Raw genomic sequence first — 11936 nt, 5'->3', positions numbered from 1 at the left:
AATTTCACATTAATGATGCAGATTCCTCTTAAGCATCACAAGAAACTAATATTCATTTTGTGGAAATACATATTCTAGTATGTCTGTAACTCCTAAGCTCAAAAGATCTAAGACATGTACTCTAATGCTTTAATGTTACATTATAAATACACATAAAAGTGATTCAAAGGTATGTGAATGCTCTACTAGAAAAGACAATAAAAAAAAAGTCTAACCACATAAAGGAATATAAAACTATTTATTGACCACTGTTTACCAGTATTTACAATAAAGTAAATAATATACAGTTGGATAACATTCTGACTACAAAGTTATTGTTTTTCCTGGTTTCTGCTGAACCAGTAACTCAAATACTGAGAAGATTGAGCCTACATGTAAGGAATGAGTTGGGGTAAAGAAAAAACATGCAGGTCAAGAATTTAGATTACAGAGGTCTGTCCCCCCATTTATTCCAGCAGGTGCTAAATGCCAACATCTCTAACCATCTGATTATGATCAGGTTTCCATGAACAAGTTTTAAACATTCCATGAATCATGACCTTTTTTTAGTCAGTGCAGTATAGGGATTTCAACTTCTTCAAAGGGAATGGTTCACCAGAAGGAACCTTTAAATGTCCATTTAACTAAGTTTTGCTTACCTAATTAAAACATACCAGGACTTGTCTGGTTTTTTTCATTTGGGTGGGGAGGTTATTGGTAGTGATAAAATTTTCCTTTCAGGAATCTTGCAAACGAACTTGCATTTGTGTGACTGCAGACATGAATTCTGTTACGGCTGGTTTCAAATTGTCCAATTTAAATTGCTTACATTATGTGTAAGCCCAATTAATTACAAAATTTGAAAGGTTAAGGCTTCAGGAAAACTTTCAATTTAAGTGATTTCTTAGGTTGCTGAAAATGATGGCATCCCAGAAACGTGGGCTTATCCATGGTTATAAAATGCTGTTTTTATTTTGGGGAATGTTAAAAAAAAAAAAAAAAAAAAAAAGAAAACGATTTACGTATGTATTTTAAGTATATACACACAAAAAAAACCCCCAAATAAACAAAAAACCCAGAATGGTCCTTAGGTATATAGGAGTTAAACACAAATTCTGATTGAAGAACAACTATGAAGATTTCCCCCAACATTTAGAAAAGGTGTTCTCTAAAGCAGGGGAATAATATACCATGGTCTCAAATATTCTTCTCTGATAAAGGAAGCAACTACAGAAAGCTTTTATTTGTTCAAAGTAACCAGTGCTATAGATGCAAAAAACCCCAACAACTCCCCCAATACTACTTCAAAACAAACATATCAAACTTGATTTTCATTAGAATGTTATTTTTTCACACTAATAAACCAAAAAACCAAGACCCAGATTTTATATATATATATAAATATATATAAAAAGCAACACAAACAATTATTGAGCTTCATCTTCCGGACAAGAATGCCAAGTTAGTCTCTCTTCATAAAAAGCAATTACAATCTGAGGACACTTCATATTTGCCTCTTTTGCCAGCACCAAGTCTGCCTCATCTGAATCTTTCCTGTTGTGAGGAAAAAAAATGTTCAGTCAAAAGTCTCAATGATTTTTGTCAACTGCAAGTCTTTCACTTAAGTCGTAATTCAATCAAAAGGTGTTTAAGTGCTTCTGAAGGATTATGTGGTACATGTGACTATGTTCCAATACAACCTCATCTTCCAAAACAAGCCAGTTTGCCAAATTTTGTTTTAAAACATCATAGCAAGAGAAACTAGAATCATCCTTTCAGCAGATAATTACTACCTCATAATGATGAAAACTATAAAACCTTTTCTAGTTAAGGCTTCACAAATTTAAAAAAATCTATTCCTATTTTAAAATAAAACAGCAATCATCTGCACACTTACCATTTCATGAGAAACATTAATTCTCCACTGCTGTCTGTGGCACCAATTATTCGTTCAGGATCAAGACCTCTGGCAAAGCCTCTTGGTTTATCAGCCTGATTAAAAAGATATTGACTATTAAAAAGATATTGACTTTTCATATAGCAAACTAATAATATTAACTTCCAATGTGTTTACATGAAATATAGCTTTCAAATAAAAATCATCCCATAGTGAAAAAGAAATAGCAAGAGAAAAAACCCTTATTTAGTACTAAAACATAATTTCCATTAACCTTTCAAGAAGCTACAACAAATGTGGGTATCTAAAAGTATTCTAAATTGCAAGTCAAGGTAACAAATACCTTTCCGTATCCTAATACATCAAAAGACAGAACTGTATGGGCACATAAAAAAATTAATCCCTTTATTTTGCTAACTCATCCATCAATAATTGTAAATTCTTGAAGATTTCACTTGTAGGTATTAGTCTAAATTACCCACATATTTTAAAAGCACACACAAAACACAAATAGGAAAATAGTAAAAACTTCAAAACTCACACTCATCAGTAATGTAATCAATGTGAATTATAGGAAACCTTATAAAATACTTAGCATAAACCAGTGCTTCTAAAAGTGTGGTTTGAGGACCCCTGGATATTCTAGAGACCATTGGTATGTGTCTGTTTATCTGCAAGGTCCCCTCTTTTCATGTATCTCTGACTTCAGATTATCTTCGTATTATCTCCAAACATTGAGAGCAAATCAGATGCAGAAGTATCTTAAGCCAGACATCGAAAAGATTTGCAAAAATGTAAAACGACACTCTTCTCGTTTATTTTTCATGAAAAGTTATGAACATGCAATAGGTTCTGTCACTGTTAACTGAATACAAGGATTTTAGGAATTTGTTTTATTTCTCATATAGTTAGTATTGATAGTCATAACACACATGAACAAAAGTTTTTGGGGATTCTCAGTAATTTTCTCAAGTATTAAAGGGGTTCTGAGGCCAAAAACGTTTGAGAACTGCCTACGTCAACAAATCCCTTCTCCCTACCAGACTTTATCTATATCCTAGGGTCTGGAGTCAGATTACCTGGGTTAGTTAGAATGAAGACTCTAACCTTTACTGTGTGGCTTTGGGCAAGTTAACCTCTGTGGTTCAGGTTTTTCTATAAAACAGGAATAATACTATCTGTCTCAGACGTTTTGCAGTATGCAAAGTACAAATTAAGTTACATAGAACACTGCTGGGCACATTGTAAGAGCTCAAAGTAGGGTTAAGTATTGTTATTAAACAGTGCTTCTTATCAGTATCTATCTATGCCTATAAATTCTTAACACACTACCTTTTTGCTTTGGCCGCTGAAGCATTCAGAACCAAATATGTCGTCAACCTCTCTGTTTCTCATCTGGGAAATGGGGATAATACCTATAATCTTAATAAACTTGCCATGAAGATTTAACAGATTATCTGTGAAGCACTTGGCATCTAGTTCAAATGATAAAATTTTAAATCCAAAGACCTTATCAATGCATCTATGTTTTCTGTTTAATTCCTAAACCTAAATACTAATTCAGAATCAAGACCTTTTCTCAAATTGATGTTAGGTCAGTAGGCACGGTCAGTATAATGTTTTGGAGTTGAGGGTATAAGCAAGTAGTTATGTGTTTTGCCCAAAGCCACAGAAACATTAGAGAAGCAAAGACTGGATCAAAATATCCATGTACTGAATGAACCAATTATCTCATTTCACACCCTCCCCCCAACCAAACCCCAAAAAACCATAAAAATAACTTCCATTACCAATGATTATATACTTCAAAATCAAAGTGTTATTTGCCAATATCCTTGACAAAACAAGGATCTCATGCAGAAGTACTTTCTGGTGGTCAATGCCACTAACAGTCCCTAATCAGGATGTGCCATGTGGATTATTTTTACTACATTGTAAAGGACAGCAATGATCTAATCTTTGTGTTCGTTGTATTTAAGACTGCCAGTCCCGGATCACAGGAAATGGTTTTACTAAGGCTCAAATCCAACAATCTACTCAAAATAACACTAGCATAACAATTTAAGTGGTATAAGCACTTACTGCACATTTATATGATGCAGGCTAAATCATGTTTATCCTTTTTTGTCCTACATATTACGCATTTTAAAAAAGCTTTTCAATGATTTTTAAAGCATTCCAATTTTAAGTATTTTAAATGTACTTTAAAAATCAAGCCATCAACCTTTTACAAAGTTAGTCTGGTGGACAATATTTTACACTTACAGCATCTCTTTTCTTCTTGGATTTGCTATCATCAGATTCACTGTCAGATAAAGATTTTCTTTTTGTGCCATCTTTTTCTTTACCAGCTTTTTGAGAATTAAGAAACGCTTCAATTAACTCTGGACAATCTAAATTTTCTTCAGGTTCCCAAGTATTGTCAGCACTAGGTTCAGTTAAAAAAAAAAGAAAAAAAATTCAATTAAATACAATTCATCACCATCATCCACATCCATTTAATATTTATCTGAAAAAAGTCTGCTGTACTGCAGATGCTTCTTCCCTAGCTCCACATTCTCAAGAAAATCTGCTTATGTTTCCTGTGTCTTTCTCAGCCCCCTATTAATCTGCTGTATTACATCCAAGTTAACTGTACCTGACTCTAGCAGAATAATTAGAGCTAATATTTTTCTAAGTACACCAATAACCCACTTCAGAATTTCTCTGAAAAGGCTTTAAAAATGTGGATTCCTTATTCCCACCCCAAGTTACTTTACCAGATCAATCAGACTATGCCTCAAATTGGGATCTCCAATACTGTGTTTGAAAACACAATTCTAAGGCATTCTTAAATGTGAGACAGAATTGTCAATTTCTGCTGGGTCCTCAAATTGGGTAATGAAGAACAGGGGTTGGCAACCCAAAAGTCAAATCCAGCTTTTTGTATGTTGGGCAAACTAAGAATGGTTTTCACATTTTTAATTTGTTGGGAAAAAATTTCAAAATGACATTTACGTGAAATTCAAACTTTAGGGCCATACAGTGTCATTAGAACACAGCCATGCTCATTTGTTTAATGTAGTGTCTGCTGCTCCTTTTGTATTATATTTGCAGAGATGAGTAATCATGAGAGACCTATGGTCCACAATGCCTGAAGTATTTACCATATGATTCTTTAAGGAAAAAGTTTGGCAACCCCTGATATAAGGCTGAGATGAGCATTTTCATGTTTTTCAGAAGGACTAGAAGAAAAATGAATAGCAATTACCAATATGAAAGATAATCCTAGTGATAGGCTTGCAACTTTTTTTTTTTTGTAAACGCTATGCCCAATGTGGAGCCAGAACTCAAAACTGCGAGATCATGAGTAGTATGGTTTACAAACGGAACCAGCCAGGCTGGTTAAGACCCCTAGTTTTAACTTTGCGTGCTCTGATCCAAAAAGACTTTACAGAACAAGACAGAAAGAAATTAATTTTAGAGATGTTGGAAAACAAAGGTAATGTTAACCTCTGATTATAACCTGCGTCTTTTGATATGCTGAGACTCTAAAATTGGAAAACCTGAATCTGAGAACAGAGGAGCACAACAGAGTTGAAGCAGAGCCTCCGTCTAATATAACACAGATCTACGTAACCCTAACCCTTTCTATATGTGGATAATATAGGCTTGTATATTACCTAATACACTGCACAGTTATCTAGCAGGTCTCAATCATAATAATGGCCTTAAGTTTCAGAGAAAGAGGGAGAAAAGGAGTTAAGTTTCTTAATATTTTGATGGGCTGGGTAGAAACAAACAGCATTTAATGTCTCGAGATTCCAAAACAACAAAAAAAAACCCACCATATGAAGGTAATCAATTCTTTGACACATTGGTTAAATCTAACTTTAAAATAGTTCGGACTTGGGGCACCTGAGTGGCTCAGTCAGTTAAGCTTTCGACTCTTGATTTCAGTTCAGGTCACGAACTCACACTTTGTGAGAGCGAGCCCTGTAGCTGACAGCTCCCTCTCTCTCCGCACCTCATCCCCATCCTGCACACGTTCTCTCAAAAATGAAAATAAAGTAAAATAAAATATGATAAAATAAAAGTTCAGACTTATTTTGCTTTGTTCTCCTACCTGTTGGAAATTTTTCTAGTGGCAAATTACGAATTTATGATGTACACTTTCGCTCAACTAAGAATACTGAAAGGATAAAATAAGAAACCTTCAATCTTCCATTTAACTCGTAATTCCCAAATTGCTTATGGAGGCAGCTTTAAAGGTAAACGGTGGGGCATGTAGTAGGTATCAGATATCTGAAGCCTAATTATTTAACTAGCACACTCCCCCATGTCCACCCCGTTCAGAAAACTGTTGACTATCTTCACTATCCATTTTTTATAAGTCACTGGCCGTGGAACCTTGCTGTTTTTGTGGTATTAGGCAAAAGATTCCAAGGAGATTTAGCACAAGCTAAATGTAAGAGTAGAATTTCTGCATGAGTTATTCGCAATACATTATAAAAATTAGGACAACAATTAGCAACGAGGAATATAAAGAACTAAGGAGCTTGAAAAATGCCCTGACTGCTTCTTAGAGATTAGGATACAGTAAACCTAGTGTATGGCGCAGGTCCTGGATTATGATAAGCACTTCTGTTCAACACCCACCAGTCTACCTTATATAGCTTCACACCTTATATAGCACACCCTCCCTATGTAAGGAAACGTCAATTAGATATTCTAATTGGTACAATACTTAACTACCTTAAAATGCATTATACGGTGAACTGCACTCTGTAAATGTGACTCTTCAAGGCAATCGACTAGTTTCAAATATGCTTGGTTACGACTGTAGGCTAAAGACTTGGCTCTTTTTAAACAGCTCTCAATCAAGGTACCCTAGATTGAGGTATCTTTACATTTAAAAAGGTATCTTTACATTTAAAGAAATCTATGGAGAAACTGATTTTAAAAACTTCAGACTAAAAGCAAACTTTAAATGTCACTTAACTGCAGTTAAACATCTAATAAAAGCACCAGGTTTCTTACTCTGTAAATCCCTTCCACTTCAGGAAATACTCCACCTTCCCATTCACTACACGTCGGTCCAGTACTTTTTCCACCACAAATTCTTCAGGCTCTGCCTCTTCTACTTTTTTACTCTTTCCATTCTGTTTCTTTCCCATTTTTTGCTAAAATAAAACAAAAAAGAGATTTAAGAGACATTTTTTAAAAATTCTGAGTACATTTTAAGGACTAAATTAAAGACTGCATTCGACACCTGTGTTTTTACTTCTATATCCCAGGGAGACCCTTCTGAAAAGATTAAAGTCAACAAAAGGAATACTTAATTCCATTTTAGCTCAAACCTATCACCCACCCCCCTTCACTGAAATAATACAATCAAAAACACTGGAAAATACTGTTATCTTCTCCAAATCCAATCTCTCATCTAGTCTACAAGACCAAGTTTACTAGAGTTTGCACTCATTTTAACTGCAAAAAGCAACAGACAACTGGAAAAGTACCAGAAGATGACACAAAGAAGAGAGTACTAGTAACAGGTCTTACTGAGCCACAGTCCCATTAAACTATAGCCCCCAAACACTAAAACCCCGTGTCAATGCAAACACCAACGTTAAGCCTTGATTATACAGAAAAGAGGTAAATGCGGAATGAAAACATGGTTCAGAATCCTGATATCAATTGTAGAGTCAACTAAGGAGACCATGAAGAGGCTAAAAAGGACGCTAGTATTGTTCCGTAATTTCTGTAGATAGTATTACAGATCACGTGGAACAAAGCTATAATGTTGTCACACGAAGATGCCAAAATGCTGGATCATTTTAATTCTCCAATGTGAAAAAATCTTGGTTTCTCAAGAGTCCAAACTGGTAGCCAACAAAATTCATGTAGAGAAGTTTTTAGGTTAGTTTTTTTCTTTACATAATGCTACGAGAGAAGCCAAAAGACCATGCTAAACCCCACACTATTTTCCAGTAAGTCAGATGTTATGAGGATTGATAAGGGATAAAACAAAAAACTTAAATGGTTAATTAGAAGAGACTAAGGGAGGGAAACCTCAAATGTTAATTCTAAATTCATTTCAGTGGTGCTATTAAAAAAAAAACCTTAATTGCTAACACTGAAGTCACCCCTAATACAGCATACAAGCAAAAAAGTTAACCAGCAATACTTCAAGATGGCAAAAAAACATTAAAATTATGGAATTATTCACAAATGTACACACATAGAAGTAATAAAACTCCTCTGGAATTTACAATAACCCAGCAAACACCTGATTTTGTTGGATACCTTCTCTAAGTCAGGCCTTATAATTTTCATTAATTCACATACTGGGTTATCACAACCAGTCAGATAGCTTTTTGTTTCTGTACAGTACAAGGAATGGTAGTGAGAGAAATGAAGAACTGGTGTAGACAAAAGTCTATCAGTGATCCTAAATGATAAAACAGCCATCTTCATGAAGATGAGGTTAACAGAATAAAGAGGAAAGCAAAAATAAGCACAGAGAGTGAGAAGAATAAACACTAATAAAACTTGGCACAAAAAATGAAGTATTTACTTCTATGGCACCCATAAGCTACTTACAAATGTTCATTTTTTTCTTTTCAAAAAAAATTCACCCACTTTCCCACATAAATTAAAAGCACACCTCATCTCTTGAAGTGAAAAGAACTTTCAAGACTGTCAATTTATGATCCCTTGACAAAGGATAAAATGCTTCAGGATCATCAAGTTACGGACATTGAAGACTATCAAAACTGTGCCAAAGCAATAGAGGCATCTATGTGTGCTTTCATCCTCCAAACCTCAGGGATAGCTAGTTCCTTCTCCTTCCAATACTTGAAGGTCACAGGCAACCGTACAGCCAATTCAATTATCTATACACTTTGGTTTACTGGTTATGGAAGTTGAAGGGCAGTTCAATCCTGACGGGGCATGGAAGATGCTTTGCGCTTTCTTCCACTGAGGGCTTTGATGTGAATCTTTTGTGCCACACTTTACACTTCAACATTTGCCAGGATTTGAGTTAAATGTGCAACCTAATGATGGTAAAAATTAAAAACCAGCAACTTGCCTTTTTAGTGTGAAACCCAAGAGAGGAATATACAAACCAAAACCAAATGTTTTACCTTATTTACGTGTTAGCACTCACCTTTAACATGATTGCAATTATTAATGCAATGTGTTAGAATTACTGTGAGAATCATAACGTTGAATTTTGCGATTTGTATATGAATATTTCAATGTTTTAAAAAACCTGTAACAATATGGCTGAGCATACTACGTCTTTACACATTCATAGAACTTTTAACGAAGTATAGGAATGAATGCAAACTTTGGATTTAAGAGAGTGAAAAAATTTAATTGCTCCAAATTTAATTGCTGCAGATCTAGTCTTCTCTCTTCCCGGGACATATGTATGGTTTTGTTCATTTTGTATTTAAAAAACCACATGGCAATGATGTGATTTTAAGGCCTTAATGTATTTTAGAATAATTAAGCTTGAAATATGACAGTATGACTAAAGTAATTCCCAAGATTGAATGACTTTTGTCCCAACCTAGGTGTATGAGGAACAACTTCTTTAACCAACACTGAAAATACCTGCTCTCTCTAGAATTCAATATAGGGAGATTTAGGGACTCTTATGCCAACACGCAAGAGCTTTACAGCACTGCCTGTCAATATTCTTCCATGTTGCAAAAGTTTATTTTTATTTCAAGATAAAAATACTCTGTAAAATTCATGTTGCTATCCTCCCAAGATTAGGTTTCTTTAAATGGATTAAGACACTATTAAGCCAAGCCTTTAAGTATCTTAATGTAATGATTTCGTTTTTGCCCCTAATTCTCCCCATAACAACACTGCAGGGAGAGGGGACTGGGAAATACATGTGGATGTAAATATCTCAACCACAGAGATGCAAAGTTATAATTTTGGGGGGAAAAAAATTTGAGTTAGATCCTTACGTATTTTAGGTTTTCATTAACTTACCAATGTAGTTTTATTGGAGGCCATTTTTTATTGCAGACTTGAAGAGCTATTACTAGAAAAATGCATGACAGTTAAAAAGAAGTTTGCACGACACAAAAAAGGTAGGTAAACACAAGTTTTGTTTGGATTCCAACCCCCACTTATGTATCGTATATTTAAAATTTGTACTCAAATCCAGAGATGCAGATTTGAGCTCCTGCCTAAGTTATTAGTGACCTATGCTTGCTGAGTATATCAGTGTTGTAACCAAGTGGATTGAGAAATCCTTATTGGGTACCCTGGTATCTGAGACAGTTTTACAAAGGAAAAAACAGTAGACAAATATTTTTTCCCCAATCTAAATCCCGCTGATATCAATCCTATCCAGAATTTTTAAAAAAGTCAAATAACTAGTTTCAAAATTCGATGTGATAACCCAAACAATCATAATTATTAAACTACCTTCAATTTTCCCACTAGACCTTGTAACAGTCCAAACAGGCACCTACATAACCCCAACTTGGTTTCTTTTTAGAACCCCCCCCCCTTTCTAATCACTAGTTTTAAAAGCTGAAGACAGAAAAAAAACATACTGAGATGCGTGAGTCCCATTTCGTGCCACTTTTAAGACAAACCACCTCTTCAGTCTATCCGCCCCCCATAAGCCCCACCCTGCTTAACCAGGCCCAAACACCCGGCCCCCGCCCCCCACCCGGGAGCGCGGGCCTCGTGGTCAGCGCATCCGCGGGGAGAAACAAAGGCCGCGGCCCGGGGGCTCAAGGGCACTGCACCACTGGGCCCGCGTTCGTCCCCACCCGGCGGCAGCCACGTAACGGAACGCCCGCCGCAGCCTCAAGACAGCGAGCCGTGCTGATGCGGGAGAACGCACCGCCCTCACGGGAGGCCCAAGTCGCCGACCGAGGCCGCGAAGGGGAGGAGGGCCCCTCATCTTGATCGCGGGTGGGGGAGGGGGAAAGGAAATGCGCTTTGTCTAGAAATAAGGCGGCTGTCGCCACAGCTCTCTACCCTCTCGAGGTCTGTCTCGTTCTCCCCCTCCCCCACAACTAACTCCAGGCAGCGGCCCAGCGCCAGGCCAGCCGCTGGGTCTCCGCTCGACTCTCCGCTGCTTCCCGCCAGCTCCTGACTCGGGGTCGGGCGGGGAAGGGCGGGAAGCAAGGAACTGGGGTGCGGGGCGAGAATCCCTGGGGCGCAGGTGGTATCTTAAGCACCACCACCGCGTAGAGAAAGAGAAAGAAAGACACCGACTTCACCGCCTCCGAGCTGCTCCGCGTCCCGGGTCTGCGGCGTCTCCGGCCCTGCGCGCCTCAAGCTCCAGCCACATCCGAGGGGGAGGGGGCTGGGGAGCTGCGCGCCGGGCAGCCGCTGGGGGGGGGGGGGGTAGGGGAAATGGCACCGCCCACGCCGGGCGGCCGCGAGGGGCGGGGCAGCCGGGTGCGCGCTCCCGGCGGGGGAGGGGCCGCGCGCCGCGCCCGCTGGGAGCCGGTGCCCGGGGCAGGTGGAGGGCGCCAGCGACGGGGCACTTACCGTTCGCGGCGTAGCGCCTGGTGGCCCCCGGAGGGGAGGGAGAGGGAAGTAGGGGCGAGGACAGTGACCGAGCTTCTAGACGGAGGCGTTTCTGTTTCGCAGCTGCAGCGCCTGGCGCCAAAACCGGGCTCCGCCCACTTCCTCGCCCCTGGATGTGGGTGCCTTCAAACGCTAGGGGTGAGGGAGTGAAGAAAAACTTGGGCGGGGAGAATCGGAACTAAGCAGGAGTGCCCCTCTCAAACCACTCTCTCCAAAGACCTCTCTTGAACCCAAGGGGTCGACTCCCAAAGACGTTGGACAGGGTTGGTGGCGTGTGAAGTGTAACGTGTTGACTAGAAGTCGCTTCGGGTGTTTCCGGAAGGGGCCGAGTCAGTCCTCAGAGCAGGAGGGGAAAATTGGGGGAGGGAAATCGCTAGGGGGAGGCTACAGATTATTCTGGCGGGAGATGAAGGGCGGGGGAGCGAATTAACAGAAGTTTTGCTGCAGGGACCACCTCCCGGCTTGAGGGGGCTGGGCTTTAGGGCTGCGGGTTAAGCTCCTCCCG

At 38.7% G+C, this 11936-nt stretch overlaps 1 protein-coding gene across 4 annotated transcripts; it reads right to left on the bottom strand.

Annotated features, from left to right (window-relative positions):
* Positions 1–219: 219 nt before the first annotated feature.
* On the bottom strand, positions 220–11627 carry CBX3 (chromobox 3). 4 transcript variants are annotated; one of them, XM_030308124.2, is made up of 6 exons: positions 11114–11214; positions 9869–9920; positions 6896–7038; positions 4142–4304; positions 1877–1971; positions 220–1533 (listed from the first exon to the last, which is right to left on the bottom strand). In XM_030308124.2, exons 2-6 carry the CDS (start codon positions 9890–9892, stop codon positions 1407–1409), a joined length of 552 nt encoding a protein of 183 aa, XP_030163984.1. In that variant the 5' UTR covers positions 9893–9920; positions 11114–11214; the 3' UTR covers positions 220–1406. The 4 variants fall into 4 exon arrangements, with proteins under 4 accessions (XP_030163984.1, XP_030163987.1, XP_030163986.1 ...); XM_030308127.1 differs by lacking the exons at positions 9869–9920; positions 11114–11214 and adding an exon at positions 11393–11627; XM_030308126.2 differs by lacking the exon at positions 9869–9920 and having other exon boundaries at positions 11114–11208.
* Between the last annotated feature and the right edge of the window lie 309 nt (positions 11628–11936).

Source organism: Lynx canadensis, chromosome A2 (genome assembly GCF_007474595.2).
Source record: "Lynx canadensis isolate LIC74 chromosome A2, mLynCan4.pri.v2, whole genome shotgun sequence".
Lineage (NCBI taxonomy): Eukaryota > Metazoa > Chordata > Mammalia > Carnivora > Felidae > Lynx > Lynx canadensis.
This window is presented reverse-complemented; position numbering and strand designations above follow the sequence as displayed.